Here is a 17,724-nt window from a genome sequence, read left to right on the forward strand (position 1 = left end):
GAGAAAATAATAGTCACATTTCCACATTTGTAAAGAGAGGAACAATAGCCAGGCAAACTCCATGTCTGAAGTGTTGTTTATTTTAATATGCAAAACATAAGCATTTCTCTGACCAAAGCTGCTTTCTATTTAAAGCTAAATAGAAAAATCTTATTCCTGAGCATAGTTATACAAATGAATAAGAGAACATAGTGAAATTTCCTATGTAGATTCTGTACTGTTATAGTTACGGAAATACTTTTAATTAATCCTCCATTTAACAATGGGGCATACATCCATGTTTTTTGGAGCACTGTTTTGTATATATTAGTAAATTATCATTGCAATGAAATGAAAATATCAATTTCATGTACAATTTTGTAGCACATATTTGCCAGTGAAATGCATAACTTACATTACAGAAATTTAATGTGACTGACATTAGCAAAATGTCTTATTAAGAAATAGGTCATAAGCACTCCAAGAAACTTGACAGTCTGTTCCATGAAGAGCATTAATTCAAAAGTCCCCCATTTGCATAAATCTCCAGGTCTCATTTTCACAGCTGTTTGTTGTCAGCTAGACCGTTGCAGTTCAAAATTATTTTAACATAACCAGTGGGAAGTATACCTTTCAACTAAAAATACCATGCTCTGCAAGAAAGATTGTCAGGAGTAAAATATAAGTTCATTCGGTTGATCTTGATATTTTTCCTTAAAATAAATATTTCTAATGCAGGAACTTTAAGTCTCAAATTACTGAAATATTTTTATTAAAATATATTTTGTAATTTTATATTTTCATAAAAATAAAAAGGTTATGTGTTCATATGTAAAAATGTTAATCAGTAGAGCTTATTTTAGCAAAGAGTAAAAAATACTGAGGATATCTATTTTTTCATTAATCAGCCAAGCATTATATCGAGTGCAAGATAGGTACCCAGGACTATGCTAGTAAAAAAGGATTAAAATTTTTAGATATTGCTGAGAATATGCATCTATATTGTTTGTGTTATTTATTTTAATAATGGAAAGGGATCAGTAATTGTTAGATGTTTAATGTCTGTTACCTGCAACACCCAAAAGGACAGCAGGAAATCAAAGTCAAGAGATCTCAGACTGGATACTAAGCAACATTATTTGCTACCTGTAAGCTGGTTTAATAAGCTGGAGTTCATGATTTAAACCCTGTGTACTTTAGCTCTCCATCTGCAATAGGGGCCATTATACCTACAGTAATCATTTCACAGGGTCATTGCTAAGATTATATTAAATAATGGGCAACTACTGTGGAACTGCAAAGCACCAGACAAATGCTAGTCCTGGTTCAGTGCCTGTTCTCATATCATTTCATCTTAGCTGCAATGAAATCCTCGTACAAATTCATGATCTTGTCCAGTTGTCATTTATGGTATAATACCTAAAAGTTAACCCAAGGATAGCCAAGGAAAGAGACAATAGGACATACCTACGTATATTTTCATAACTAGCAAAAAGATTCGCTGGTGTTTGCAGTGTGCTTCTGTTATTTTTTTCTTGTACTCTTGAAATTATATTTAAGTGCAGACTCTACTTAAGTAAAGTAATTTGCTGCTGGAATGGGCATAATATTCTGATGTCTGCTTTGCTTCTAATTATGTTCAAGCTCATTTTGACATTTAAGGCCAATTACATTAGTCTAGGTTCAGTGAGACTTTTCCTTAGTCATCTAAAATTTGAACAATAAACAGTTTTTTTCTCCTCTCTCTTTATTCCATTTAAGTGGAATGTTTGGCAACAAGCATATTTTGGGAATTGTAAAAGCAAAATAAATAATGTGGGTTCATTTTGAAAAAAGAACTACTTGGTCTTTCTTGCCAACATAAAAGGCAGTCACAGAATTAATTGAAACCACCAGTTTCAACTTTGTTTCCTCCGAAATCACAAGGAATAAGGAATTATTTTACAGATATATTGATATTTTAAATGCCTCAGTTCTATTAACACAAAGGTAATTGACTTCAACAGATCTCTAACTTCAAGAGAGTTCATACATAGAGAGACATATAGAAAAATAGGTACAAAAACTTTATCATTTAAAAGTCACTCATAATTAAACTCCCCAGAGCAGGACCCTACACCAAAGTTCAGTTAGTGTTCCATTGTGTTTTAACATCCCATCATGTGATGACTTAAGTCATAGAGCAAAGCACTTAATTTACTTGCCTCCTTATCTTCAGTAAATTTGCCAACTCCGCAATTTTTACTGTTGATTCAATAGAAGACCCTGATGAGTTGACAGCACCAAAAGGCAATTCGTAGCACCTATTAGTAACAAGTCACTGTAGCCTCTTTGTTTAACTTTTTATAGGTAAGATCTGGCTTGGAAAAATAGACTGGAAAGGATATTATTTAAAAAATAAAAAAATTTCCAATTGACTGCCATTATCAGTTAATAGATCATAGAATAGTAGACCTTTATAGCTGGAAGATATGTATTGTGTACTTCAAAGATGAAAGGAAATAATGCTTTGAAAACACTGTCAAACTTTCAAAATTATGTATCTAAAAGAAATTTCTTAAAAAAATAGTTTATCCTGTATGATTTTTGAACTTTATAAAAATGGAATCACACCATATATGACAAAACATTTTAAGTCATAAAGAATACATAGGAATTCTGGGCCAGGCACAGTGGCTCATGCCTGTAATCCCAGCACTTTGGGAAGCTGAGGCGGGTGGATTACCTGAGGTCAGGAGTTCAAGACCAGCCTGACCAACATGGCAAAACCCCGTCTCTACTAAAAAATACAAAAATCATCCAGGTGTGGTGGTAGGCACCTATAATCTCATCTACTCAGGAGACTGAGGCAGGAGAATCATTTGAACCTGGAAGGTGGAGGTTGCAGTGAGCCGAGATCGTGCCATTGCACTCCAACCTGGATGACAAGAGTGAAACTCTGTCTCAAAAAAAAAAAAAGAAAAGAAAAGAAAAGAAAAAAAGAATACATAGGAATTCTGGAATTCAACCAGTGGGATAGAAGTTGCTTTTCCTTGGGACAATATTTTTAAGGCAGATTTCAAAATTATTATTTAAACTATTCTTTATATAATGCTTTATTAATTTTAAAGTATTCACATATATGCTATTTTGATTTTCAAAACAACCTTCAGGTGACATTGGGATTGCATATTTGAGGAAGACTGGTCTCACGACGGCTGCGTGTTTTACCCAAAGCCATTAAGTAAGTCAGTGACTTAGACTCAGACCCTGTGAAAGCAGAGGCTGGGCACTTGGTTCTTGGCTTTGCTGGCAATGTCAAAGTCCCTTTGGAGCTGTGTGAGGAGGGAACTCATTTCCCTGGGATATAGTGCTCTCCACAGGGCAGCTGGATGGCTCGGTGCAGCCATGGAGCATCGCATTCACCTAGGAATTGATATTTTTCCTGAGGGTTTCACAAAAAAAAAAAAAACAGAGAGATGGAATTTGAAGAACTGGGAAGAGTGTGATTGAATTGGAGGGATTTGAAATAAAGAAATAGCTGTGGTCAATGGCTTTAACAAACAGTACTATATTTATACTGCAAATTCCAAATCCACAGTATTTGTATTTAGGTACAATTTAGTTTAGCCACAGTAAGTTGTGGTTCTTGGAGCTTTTATTTACCGTGGGATTTTAAACACATTTCATGTCGTTTTCATTGGTTTTCCTTAACCTCTAATTCTCCATAAGATCTTCATCCTGTCAGTTATGACTTTGCCAACCAATATACTTTTTAGAAATGTAACCCCAACATTAGATATGTCCAACATTTACTGTATATCAATATTATCCTAAAAATTGCTGAAGCTTTGAATAGATGAATAAGTTTTAAATCAAGGAATTATAAAATAAAATATTAACAGATTATGAGGTCAGTGGGTTTTTCTGAAGATAAAACTATTCTAGTTATTGCTGTTTGGGAAAAAAAGAAACAAGCAGACCGAGTAGGTGAATCATTAAGGCAATTAAAAGCAGAAGAGATGTCGCTTTTACACTCAGTGAGTACCATCGAGGCAAGTCTTCTATTTGAGGGCTGTCTTATAGGAAGACGTAACAGGGACTCTCTCACTAAAAAGGTTGAGCTACTATATAAATTGTCAAGTGGATTTTATTTTGAAAGCAACTTTTTTTTGTAGAGAAAGAGTTCTTGAAACCAGTTAAAGGTTTAAAAAGTAGATACAAATTATGTTGTAAAGTCAAAGTTATATGTGGATGGTACGAGTTGTATTCACCACCACATTTTAACATTTTTAGTGTATATATTTTTCAATGAAAAAATTTACATTTTACATGTATTTTAGTACAAATATTTAAAAAAGTATCAAGCCAAAAGTAATTTATCAAAACATATGTTTACACAAAAACTTGTATACGAATGTTCATAACAGCATTATTCTTAATAACCAAAAGGTAGAAACAACCCAAATATCAACTGATAAATAGATAAAATGTGGTATATCCATTAATAAAATATTATTTGGCAACAAAAGGGAATGAAGTTCCAATGCATACTACAACATGGATGAACCCTGGCCACATGTTGCCTGATTCCATTTATAGAAAATATCCAGAGTACAAAAAACCATAGAGACAGAAAGTAGATGATTGATTTCCAAAGGGAGGAGTGGGGAATGACTGCTAACAAGTGTGTAGCTTCTTTTTGGGATAAAAAGAATATTCTTAAATTAGATAGTGGTAATGGTTGCACAACTCTGTGAATAAACTAAAACCCACTTAATTGTTCACTTTAAAAGGTGAACTTTATGGTATGCAAGTTGTGTCTCAAAAACCTATTTCTTTTAAAAGTTAAAAAAAAAAAAGTATAGACCCCTTCCCTAGTTCCTTAGTCCTTTCCATTCTAGTCCTGAGAGTTACAGGTTTATTGTATACACTTTCAAGCATTTATATGCACACAAAATCATATCTATGTGCTTGGGATATAGCATATAGCTATATCTATATTGGCATATAGATATAGCAAAGGGATAGTACTATATATTCTACTTACTCTATTTTGACCAAAACCCAAGATGTTTAACCGTTCTACTTTTTCTAAATATCTGACTATGTTTTAACTTAAATTGATATCCACACATACTAAAATACCAAAATATGCATTGAGTCATCAAATTTCAAAGGTCATTCGTGATATTTTTAAGGACTTAAAACTCCTCTGCAAGATCTTTCAGCCTGTTTATTTCAGCCTAGGAAAATACCCTTGCTTTGCCTTCACCTACCTCTAAGGAAGTCTATTAGAGATATTTAGGGTCCGAAATGAGTCCTTAGGGCTTGAGAGAGAAAAGGATCTTCTGCTATTGATGATCTGGCTCTGCCATGACCCTGTGGCATGGGTCCTCAGTGGCTCTGTGGGAAGCCTGGTGGAGGCAATGTGGCCTAGCCCACCTATGTTGATGTTTAAGGGGTGCTAGGAACAAAAGAGAAGCTATAGAGGCTTTTGCTTATCCTCCTTTCTTCCCTCTTTGGTGGTCTTATTTTTATCCAATGCTCTTAATCTCAACTTATAACCAGAAATTACAGCACCAAAAAGTGACGGCACTTAGGGGAAAACTGTTTTCTGTTTTAGTAGTAATATCAAGGAAGATCGGGGACAAATGCAGAACTGGAAGCAAGGACTAAGGTTGAATTTAGCAGGATTTCCTGAAAGGTTGGATGTAGGATGTGAGGAAACGAGATGAACCAAAGATGTCTTCAGGGTCATTGGCCTGAGTCACTTGAAGAATGGATTTGCCATTTTCTTGGCTAGGAAGGAGTGCAGAAAGAATAGGTTTGAAAGTGGGGCATGAGGAGTTTAATATGAGACATCACATACTTGAGATTCCTGTTATCTAACATCTGTCCAAGTGAAAACGTGGAGTTGATTCTGAAGGTGGGACTGGAAATACAACTGCGGAAGTCATCAGTACATACATGGGATTTAAAGGCATTATAATGGATGAGATCAAGCAGGTAGTGAGTACTGAGATATAAGAAAAGATCTGAGGTCAAGCCCTGAAGCTCTGCAACATTTAGGCATTAGGAAATTGAGGAGAAACCAGCAAAGGAGCATGCAAAGGGCTGGCATTGGATTTTGTGGCTCTGTAGTGTACCGCTTTTCTCTGTGTTTTCACCTGGAGCATCCCTGTGACATTTCTCTTCCTCACACTCTCCTGTTGTGCTTTCACCCTCTACTCTCTGGTTCTCACCCTGTTCTCATATATCCAAGGAAGATGATACAGTCTAATTAGAAAGAAGAACTGAACTCAGCTTACGGTTTTCAAAATCTTTCTTCTCCATTAGATGAAAATCATTGCAGTCTGTTTATTCAATACATTTTCTTTGCCACTTAAATTCTGTTCGTGCAGAGACTGATTCCTGGGAACATCAATGTGCTGACAACTTTGACTTTGTAATTTCCCTTTTGTTGCCCCACTCAACTGTGTGGCTGATCTCCATTCATTTGTTCACTTCCAGAGTCTACTGTTGGCAATCTGATTTTTCTTCATAGCTTTCCATTGAAATTCACTGGAGATGCTTTTGATTTACTTAATTCTTCCCTGGCAGGGTAGGGTTGCTTGGTCCTGATCACCTCATAGCAAACTGGACCATTCTTAAGTAAACTATTCATCCCTGGTGCAGTTATCAGCAGGGAGGTATCTGCAGTATTAACAGTGACTGACCTGTATAGTGATGTTTAATATGTGATGATGTTACTAGCAGCAAACAAAATAGCACTTGTAAACACAGTTGTTTACCCCTACTTATGTGTATAAGTTTGGACTTGAGGGGTAAAATAGAAAAATAGAGCAAAATTACCCACTTCTCTGCCCCTAAAACCTAAGGAAATGAATAAAATGACCTGAGAAAATTACACCAGCATAACCGCAGTAAGGAAGAGCTACAATTTCATGCTGTTTTCCTTGAAAAGCAGCTAGGAGGAAAGATAAGAAGAGAAAGATGAAGGAGGAGGAGAAGAGAATGAGAGAGAGCCTAGAACACTCTAGGCTCATCCCTTAAGACTGTCTTCTAGAAGAAGAAGTTAAGAAGAAAAAAAGTTGGAAAAGCACTAAATAATATACTCAAATCCTCCAGTCTGTGAAGTTTCTGGCCAAGGGCTATGCAGAGCCCTGGAAAGTGATAAGAACCACTTATGGGTAGAAGCCACTTATTCCAGAGGCAAAATAATCCACTAGAGCTCACCATTTTTATTTTTTTCAGCTGAGAAGGCTTGAGAGTGAAGGCAAAATATCTTATCTTCTGAAAATGAATCATCTCCCATTCTGCTACAGAAATGTAGCATAATGAAAACATGACGAGATGAAAGCAGCAGGTTCAAGAGTACAGGAGGCTCAGGATGAAGAGGGGTGTCGAAAGCCCAGGAGTTGTGCTATTCACCCATACAGAGAACCAAAACCAACAGGAGGACATTGACTTCTCCCTCCCCTGGAGTCAGACGAGTGGGAATGATAGCTAGAGCGAGGCCAGTGAGTTTGGGGAAGTGAACACTTAGGACTGATTAGTTCTGGCTGCAATAAAGATTGCCTGAATCTACCTGAATTGAAGAAATATCTGAAGTCTGATATTTCAAGCGTAATCGTCCATACACAGCCTCAGCTAATACTTCTCTCCCTGTACCCCTCTCCTCATTACTGAGACCGTAAAACACAGAGAAGAAAACCTATTGATAAATTGAAAAAGGACACTAATGAGTGGAATGAGATATTTGGAATAATTCTCTGCCACTGTATTAGAAAGAAGAAAAGATCTAGATAATACTGTTAAAAGTGGAAATTATGGCAACTGTGGAACCAGTCTAGAAAGAAATTCATTCAAATTAGAACAGGTGGTGAGAGGACCTCAAGAACACTATCTATGAGACTAAGAATCAAATGGTTTCTGGGCAATTGATGGTTTAAAGTAGAACATCTATAGAATAGTAAGAAGGGTTTATTCTGAATGATAAGTGTAATGCCTGAGAATATGGAAGCTACTTGAGGTAGAAGAAAGAAAGAATATATTGATTTTCCCAATAGGACATGTGAGAAACAGAAAATCTCAGCAAAAACAAAACCAAACCAAAAATTGCATTAACAATGGCTCAAATAGCGTGAGTTAAATTGGCCCAGATGCTGAGCAATTAATGGAAAGTAAGAAAGGTTCCGTTTGACCTTGACCATTTACTGTCTAATACGTTACATGTCAGTATATCAGAGTCTCGGAGGGGGAATGTAATTTTAGAACATTACCTGGAGCAACAGTGAGCAGTGTCTTCATAGGAAACGTTGACTATCAACATGCTGCTTGTCAACTTGCTGAGAAGCACAGACGACCCAATTACAATAGAAAAAACAAATGTAGATATTGTCTGGCCAGGCGCGGTGGCTCACACCTGTAATCCCAGCACTTTGGTAGGCTGAGGCGGGCAGAGGTCAGAAGATCGAGACCATCCTGGCTAACACGATGAAACCCCATCTCTACTAAAAATACAAAAAATTAGCCGGGTGTGGTGGCGGGCGCCTGTAGTCCCAGCTACTCGGAGGCTGAGGGAGGAGAATGGTGTGAACCCCGGAGGGGGAGCTTGCAGTGAGCCGAGATCCGGCCACTGCACTCCAGCCTGGGCAACAGAGCGAGACTCCATCTCAAAAAAAAAAAAAAAAATCTATCTATCTGTCTGTCTATCTATCTATCTATCTATCTATCTATCTATCTATCTATCTAAAGTCAAACTTGAGGATGTAAATGTATACACGACACAAGATGGAAAATGAAAGCAGAGAGAAAAGGTGACCTGACAGGTGGCGGTGTAATAACTTCATCTCACCCTGGAAGGGGTCAAGTATTTCTAGTTTGATGGAAAAAGCAATCGAGATTTACATACAAATTGAGGAGTGGGTAAGGGAAGTGGGGAGAGGTGTTGTGGCTGAATGAAATCTTCACATATCATAGCAGAAGTCTGTATCTGAAGTGGATAAATCAAGAAATCTTAAATAGGGATAGGCATAACACCATCAGAAGTGAAAACAAAAACTTCCTGTCTCATTACTTATACCAAAATAAATTTCAGACTTAAACTGATTTAAACAGCCACTTCAGGTTCAACATGTTTAAAATAATAAAACAAGGAAAGTGTAAAACTACTGCATAAAACCACGGGTAAATTTCTGTCTAATCATGCAGTGAGAGAAGTCTTTTTAAGCAAAATAAAAACACTTACAAAGGAATGACAAATTAGACCACACTGAAATGTAAAACTGATCTTTGCAAAAATATAAGAAATGTATAGGGGAAAATGCATTTGAACGTACATCGCCGATAAAAGATGGGTTTTCTTAATTTGTAAAGAGTTGCTGGAAACCAGTAAAGAAAATAAAAAGAAAACCAGTAAATAAAATAAAACCAGTAAAGAAAACCAGGGCAGAAAAATGGAAAAACATGCTAATAGGTAGTTCAGAGAAACACCTTCCTCTCTGCCTTCTTTCCACTGAAACCCTGCTTCTCTGCATTACTGAGGTCAGTTGCTCTTATTTTCCCAAAACTTTTCTTGGTTCATCCAAGAGGACTAAATTGGCTCTTCTCTGTTGTCCCTCAGTAGTTTTACCGTATTTTGCTTACACACCATAGTTAATATTCTTTCCTTTCTTTTTATTTTCTTTTTTCTTTTGAGATGGGGTCTTGCTCTGTTGCCCAGGCTGGAGTGCAGTGGCACAATCTCAGGTCACTGAAACCTCCACCTCCCAGGTTCAAGCAATTCTTCTGCCTCAGTCTCCCAAGTAGCTGGGATTACAGGCACCCATCACCAAACCTAACTAACTTTTGTATTTTTAGTAGAGACGGGATTTCACCTTGTTGGCCAGCTGGTCTGGAACTCCTGACCTCAAGTGATCTGCCCACCTTGGCCTCCCAAAGTGCTGGGATTATAGGCGTGAGCCACCGCGCCCGGCCAATATTCTTCCTTTTTGAGAATTGATCCTGTTCATCTTTTTCTTCCCGTCTTGATTATACGGTTCTTAAGGGAAAAAAACCATGTCTTACTACGCTCGATCCCCAATGCATCAGACCTTTAGGAGCCACTAATAATCCTTGTTTGAATAAATAAAGAGCACAGGCCCTACGGACAATGTAAGTCAGTAAGTGCACTTGAGTCACTATCTCAAGCACACTATCATTTGAATTTAAATTTCTGGATAAAAATCTCAAAACTGACAAGGTACCCTTCAAGCAGGACACAAGTTAATTTTCAGCCTCTAATAGAAGTATTTGTTGGCACTACCTTTCATTGGTTTATTCATTTCAGCAGCTAGAAACACACAAATCCCATTGTCACAAAAAGCTTTGTTCGCAAATATAATTTAGTGCATCTCACAATATGAGCTTTCAGGTGGTTGAGCTGTGTGGAAATTAGATTTTTTTTCTCCTGAGACTCTGAAATGAAAAGAGGATAACCCCAGCGTTCTTGCCCACATCGCTTATCTCATGACAACAGATTACAATCCCATAGCTCCACGTTCCCAAGCATCTACTGACCACATAATAGCTGTGTTGATCAAATGTAATGCAGCAGATGAAAAAACATCAGCTGGTTCATGCCCAAGACAACTGAAAGGTGCACCTACATTTTTAGTCTCCAGATTCCAAAATAAATCTGTTGGGCTTCATCATGAGCTGTTCTGCTGCTTTTGGGGAAAGAATGCCATGTCCAGTGAAATTTCTTTTATACTGGCAGGCATTTTGACTCTTCACCTATTGCTGTTGAATCTTTAGGATATGTACATGTTTTCACACTGACAACTTCATTTTAAAACATACAGCAATCTCATATTTTTATGGAAATCATCTTTGGAATTTGTGTTCCTCACCTTTGGATACAATAAATATTCAAGAGAAAAAAAATACAGGAAACAAATAATTGCCCTCAGTGGTAACTTCTGAAATAAGGATAGTGATGTGTTGAAAAATTCTCAAAAGCAATTTTAGAAGGAATACTTTTTGCAGAGAGTGGCCGTCTCTTGGGCACCATGGCAAGAAAAATAGTATATTGCCCTTGGTGGTGCTGGGGTCAAGAATCAATAACAACATACTTCATATTTTCATGAACAAAACACTTTGTAAGATAATGAGATTATAGAAAAATCAACTCAAGGTAAAGATAATTACTTTGCACACAGACAAGGGGTAAGTGGAGGAACTTATCTTCTAGTTCATGGTTCATTTAACAATTAATGGCTCCTTTTTCAAATAGGTCCACTGTGTTCTGGGCCTTGAACAGTGTACTTCTAAGAAAGTTTATTATCCTTACTGACAGAAATTGCACTTAGGTTGCTTCTCAGCCTTTTGGCTAAGATCAAGTGTGAAAATTATACTCAGATTACTATGTAATTATGCCTGCGTAGATCCTGGGTAGACTTCACTGAATGCAGGATGCACTTTTTGGAAAAGTACTCACTTTGGAGTCCTAATGCCTGGTGCTACTTCTATTCATGCCAGAAACTAATAGAGTGACTTTGGGATAATCACTTGGCATCTGTGAGCATCATTTTCCTTATCTTCAAAAAAAAAGAAAAAAAAGAATCAGATTAGATCATCTTTACCAGATTAGGTATATCTTTAGGTCCTCTAGTCTAGTGTAACTGGGTTTCTGTCTTGGTCTCAGTCCATCTTTGCATTATCCTGGACTTCATTTATTGGAATCCCAATATCCGAGAATTCAATGTATGTCTTTATTGTACTTAAGCCTATAAAGATGTTTTTAAAGAGTCACTAGACTCCAGTGGGCAACTTGTTCCAGATACCATCATAGTCTCATTAAAAAGTATTTATTGACTACTAACGTGTATAGGATACATGAGTTGGAGATTCATGGATACACATATATTTAATTAGAAAAATATGTAAGAATGAAACTAGTCAAAGATCTTGGCAGAAAGACAATGAGACTTTTAGCTTGGCTGGCTTTTGTTGGAATGCTCTATTTTTTATTTCTTTATTTAATTTTTGTTTTTTTGGTCTTGGTTTCTTCCGTGATCTTGCCCCTGTGCCTTGAAACTTTTTTAAAATCATGAAAAATGTGTTTCTCTTTAAGCTGTTCAGTGTGGCAATGTCACTTAGAAATATTTATTTTTTAAAGAGTCACGTGTCTTTAATATGATAGCTAAAATAATATGATAGATGGATACTATAAAAATAAAATTAAGGTTATTGCTCTTTTATATGCTTTAGACAAATATAATTCACTATAAAAATAAGTTTCTCTTAGCAGCAGGAACAAAAAAAAGTAATCTGTTGAAAATGTTAGATAGCTTGCTGAAAGGAAAAAAAAATAACAGCAAAAATCAAAGATGTTGAATTTGTTTCTAATTTGCTCAACAGTATTTACTGCCAACAAAACTAATTTTAATTCAGGGTAATTATTTTCTTATTCTACATCAAATAGTTAAATGTCACATTTTTAAGATCTTTAGTCTCATACCTTTCCTATGTGTTGAATCAAGACTGTTCTTGCCCTGATCAATCAGATAAAAATTAATAATATTGAGATCAAAGTCTTCAAACATCACATGCTAATTTGAAGTTGTATGCAAGCCTAAAGCTAGTGTGTAATACCTTTGTTCTTTTCCTCTTAGGCATTTATGTCCATGTTCCAGATCCTCACCCAGGAAGGATGGGTGGACGTAATGGACCAAACTCTAAATGCTGTGGGACATATGTGGGCACCTGTAGTTGCCATCTATTTCATTCTCTATCATCTTTTTGCCACTCTGGTGAGTTTAGCATTTCTTTTCAATTATATCTTGGATTTTATAATGGGGGATGAGCATCAACAGATACTTGGCCTATTGGGTCAATTTCAAAATGGGAGCCAAAGGACTAATGCAGACTAGTCTGGTTGGATGAGATCCCTCCTTCCATTCTAAGTTTCTACATATCAAAGAACTGCTTGATTTGTTAAGTTAGAAATTTTCTCCATCAGGTACCAGTGTTTGCAAGAGGGAAAACAAGACAGAACAAAATGAAAATCTCACATTTACATACCAATTTAAGTATCCCCAAGCATTCACATCTAGATGATCTCAGGATCAAACCAGAATTCCATTATTATTATTTTTTCTCATGTAGAGACACTGTCTTCAATTTCACTGCATCCTCTTCACAGCTGTAATTAAACTGAAGACAGAAGCTGTAGACCTCAGGGTGCAGTCAGTTAATTAGAAATCAGCACAGTGTTTTTGTGCTATGTGCGACTGAAAAAAAAACATGGAAAAAAATAAAACACATCGCTGCAAATATTGTAAAAGCACAGGAAAATGGAATACCAAAGTCCAGTAAGAACCGACTTCTGTCACACAAGCAGATTTTTCTCTTCAATGTACTTCCATTAAAAACAAAGAAAAAATGTTACAAAATGCAGCCTATGACTTACGAAGGAATGTAATACCAAATGCACATCTCTATGTAATAAATTTGTTCATATTTAAGAAGCAAACCTAAGTTATAATATTACGTTAGAAGTTCCAAGTTGAGGACTCAAATGTTTCCCTTTATCAGGAACACAAGAAATAAAAACAACTACTACTATTGTTTTTGGCAATATGTCTCACAGTTACAAAATATCTTACCGTATTATTGCTAATCTTTGGAACACCCAATTAGATAGTATTCCCAGTTAACAGATGATAAAACTGAGGCTCGGAAGAGTTTACTGATTTATCCAATGTCACAGGGAATGTAAATATGACCAGAGTGTTCCCAGGTCTGTCTGATCTAGATCTGGCCCTTAGTCTTGCAGCTACTTATTACTGCTTCCCTGGATAATGAAGTTTAAAGTTGTCTGAAAAATGTCTTTGTCAAGTCAAACTGCTGCCAAAGAATCACTCACATAAAACAAAGTACATATAATCTCTAAGGTCAGTTTTAATTCTAAATATCCATGAATGAAATAAGTCCTTGATAAACTAGATATAACTTAGAAGTTGTGTTTGCTATAGACAGACAGAGGCTTTCCAAACTAAGACATGTCCACCGCAAAGTTTATGAGAATGCATTGTTACATGGTGTGAAGTCATGGACTCAAACAGTAGAACTGCACAGACATAGTTCTGGCCTTTTTGTACGTGGAGCTGACTTTTTAAACATTCACAAAAGGCAGGAACACTGTGCAGTAGGAATGGAAGCCTGGCTTGCAGAGCCGAATCTGGCTGTGCTAGTGTCTGCACAACACTTAGACCTGATGTCTTTGCATCTTCCCTTCCAGGACTTTTTTTTTTTTTTTTTTTATATATACTTTAAGTTCTAGGGTACATGTGCATAACGTGCAGGTTTGTTACATATGTATACATGTGCCATGTTGGTGTGCTGCACCCATCAACTCATCAGCACCCATCAATTCATCATTTATATCAGGTATAACTCCCCAATGCAATCCCTCCCCCCTCCCCCCTCCCCATGATAGGCCCCAGTGTGTGATGTTCCCCTTCCCGAGTCCAAGTGAGCTCATTGTTCAGTTCCCACCTATGAGTGAGAACATGCGGTGTTTGGTTTTCTCTTAAGCCTGTGCCATTTATTCATTCATCCATTCATTTACTCATCATTCACGCGTTCAACTAAGTTTATTAAGCACTATGTGTTTAAGTTACTCTAAAACAATGGAGTTGCTCAGACTGTTGATTGTGGCTTAAATGCAGGATAGATTTGATTGAAATCATCTGTGTCAGGGAACATCAATCTAATTATTTTATAGTAATCAACCGAATTGTTTTCCTAATAAAGCAACATAATCATTTACTTTCCTCACTGAAAATGTTTCACACTCAGATATACGTTTGATTCTTGAATCAGAGGCATAAAATATGAAAGCTGAAAGAAAAAAATCTAGCCTATTAAATTATTTAGTAAAGTAATATTTTTTCAAGTGAAAATTCTACTAGGGTAACTGATACGATAAAATAAAATATTAAAACTGGTATATAGCCTTCTCGGGTAATTTAAATCTTCTTTATGGGCTAAAATATGGCATTGGTTATAAAATACTTAAAGTTCATCCAAGGACTCCTGGGGTTCACCTGAGGCTTCAGGAATCCACAGAGCACAAGATGAAAACCAATCTCTAATTCCACTCTTTCCGTTTACTGATTTAAGTGTCTACCCAAAATATCTGTTCTAACTTTTTTAATTGCAATTTTCAAAAAACAGTTGTAAGTTAAAACTGAAAATTGAAATAATTTGTTCTTTTATTCACACTTTTTCAAAAGTCTGTAAGGCAATTGAGAATTCAGACGTCTACATGTTAACGAGAACAGTTTGGTAAATGTGGTGTCGTATAAGACTACGAAATTGGAGTCCAAAAATCCACATTCAGGTTCTAGCTCCGCTGGTCACTCGATATCTGATTTCTGAAGAATCAGATAACTTTCCTGATCTCTCTGTTGTTTGTATCGGAAAGTGAGGATAATCCTTCACAGTACACCCAGTTTCCAAGGTTATCATGTATCTGCAAGTTAACTCTGTATTTCTGAGGATGTTTTAGAGCTCCAAAACTGAACCCTTTTAAGTGTAGATAAGACAGTTTGTGCATGTAAAGCCATATATTAATAAATGTTAAATTTATATTATGTTCAGATATTTTTAATTTATACAAGTAAAGTACCATTTATTAGGGTATCATTAATGCCGCTTCCCGAATTAATTTCTACTCTTCCTTCTTTCTCTCCTTCCCTATACCTCTTCTCCCAGGCAATGACTATGATAATTTTAATATTAATTCATTTTCCAATTTTTGAAACATATTTCACTAAATGTAACATTCTGGCATTCATAAGAAGACTCAGTTTGTGTAACACAAAAGAGAAAAACAAACTATACACATAGAGGATAAAGTGCATCCCTACTTCACAGATTTAAAAGGTGAAAGAAAATGTGCATCTTAAAATCAATGAAATGCACAGGTTTCCCGCACATATATGCATCCATTCAAAATATAGTATTTAGGACCAGCACTTTGGGAGGCTGAGGTAGGTGGATCGTCTGAGGTCAAGAGTTAAAGATCAGCCTGGCCAACATGGTGAAACCCTATCTCTACTAAAAATACAAAACATTAGCCAGGTATGGTGGTGGGCACCTGTAATCCCAGCTACTAGGAGACTGAGGCAGGAGAATCACTTGAACCTGGGAGGTGGGGGTTGCAGTGAGCTGAGATCATGCTATTGCACCCCAACCTGGGTAACAAGAGTGAAACTCCATCTCAAAAAAATATATATATATATACACACACACACACACACACACACATATATACATATAATATATACATAGAATATGTGTATATATGTGTGTATATATGTATATATGTGTGTGTATATATGGGGCAGTGGTCTGGTACTACATATTTATCTCCCTGTAAGCCCATGCTGGGGCCAAGTTATAGATGGCCATGTGTTTCCCTCCTTATCAATTATTTGTAGCAGCAATTTTTAGAATAAATGATATCAAACTCAACATATATTCTGCAGTTAAGTTTTTTACCAGATATTTTTTGCTGAGATCTTTTTATCTTACTACACATGAAGCTAATTTGGTCATCATTATAGAGAGCCATGTAGTACTTCATGGACTCTGAATATGCCATATTTGTTTATCAGTTCCCTTTCTGATGGATATTTAGGCCGTTTTCGAAGGTTGTGCTTTTATAATGCTGCAATACATGTATGTATTGTGCCCACTTATGTGAATTTCTCTAGAATATATGTCCAAAATTAGAATGCTTAGGTCTTAGGTACTGCCCAAATTGCTCTATACCAGGGGCCTGCAAGCCCAGATACCAAATCCAGCCCACCACCCGCATGATACAACCTGTGAGCAAAAAAAGGTTTCTATAATTTAATGGTTATACAAGTACCCGCATAATATCAGTGTTGCCTCATGACCCTCAACATTTAAAATGTTTACTGTCTGCACCTTTGAGAAAACACTGTGGATTCCTGCTGTATAGATAAATTGTGCTACTTTACCCTCCCAAGTGCAGTCGTTGAGAATTCCTGTGTTCTTACAGTCTCGCTTAGACGTCACGTTGTTTGACATGTGAGGTTTCGGCAATCTTCTGAGTGAACAGTGGTACCAGTTGGGCTTGCATTTTTGCATGTCCGTAATTATTAACAAGGGAGCACCTCTTACTATGGTTATTGACCATCTTTGTTCTGTGACTCACTCCATCATTTGCTTTACCTATTTTCCTAAAAACTAATTTGTCTTAACTCATTTATAGGATGCTTATTGGATATTAATCTCTTGACTATTACCTGTGTCTCAAATATCCTCTCCTAGGCAGTATTTTGTCTTCCAGTTTGTCTGTGATGTCTTTTGACATTCTACGTATTTTTATTTCATTTTTAGTTAACGAATAATAATTGTGTATATAGTAGTCCTCCTTTGTCCCCGAGGGAAACATTCCCAGATTACCAGTAGGTACCTGAAGCCATGGATAGTACAGCATCATATATATACTATACTTTTCTTATATATACATAGCTTTGATAAAGTATAATTTATAAATTAGGCATAGTAAGAGATTAGCAACAATAATAACAAAATAGAACAGTTATGACAATATACTGTAATAAAAGTTATGTGAATACTCATTCTCTCTCTGTCTCCATCTCTCTATCCTTTTCAAAGTGTCTTAATATTTTCATGCTGTGGCTGACCACAGGTAACTGAAACTAGAGAAAGTGAGACAGT

The 17,724-nt window shown here is 36.4% G+C and overlaps 1 protein-coding gene across 5 annotated transcripts in view; it reads left to right on the plus strand.

Annotated features, from left to right (window-relative positions):
• Positions 1 to 17,724, plus strand: part of NALCN (sodium leak channel, non-selective) — a 345,832-nt gene that overhangs the window by 197,941 nt on the left and 130,167 nt on the right. For all 5 annotated transcript variants that reach the window (XM_023218071.3, XM_023218072.3, XM_023218074.3 and 2 more), the window contains one exon: positions 12,618 to 12,755. In XM_023218071.3, coding sequence (XP_023073839.1) covers positions 12,618 to 12,755 — 138 coding nt within the window. The remainder of the gene's footprint in view (positions 1 to 12,617; positions 12,756 to 17,724) is intronic.

The sequence above is a fragment of the Piliocolobus tephrosceles genome, chromosome X, assembly GCF_002776525.5.
Source record: "Piliocolobus tephrosceles isolate RC106 chromosome X, ASM277652v3, whole genome shotgun sequence".
Taxonomy (NCBI): Eukaryota; Metazoa; Chordata; class Mammalia; order Primates; family Cercopithecidae; genus Piliocolobus; species Piliocolobus tephrosceles.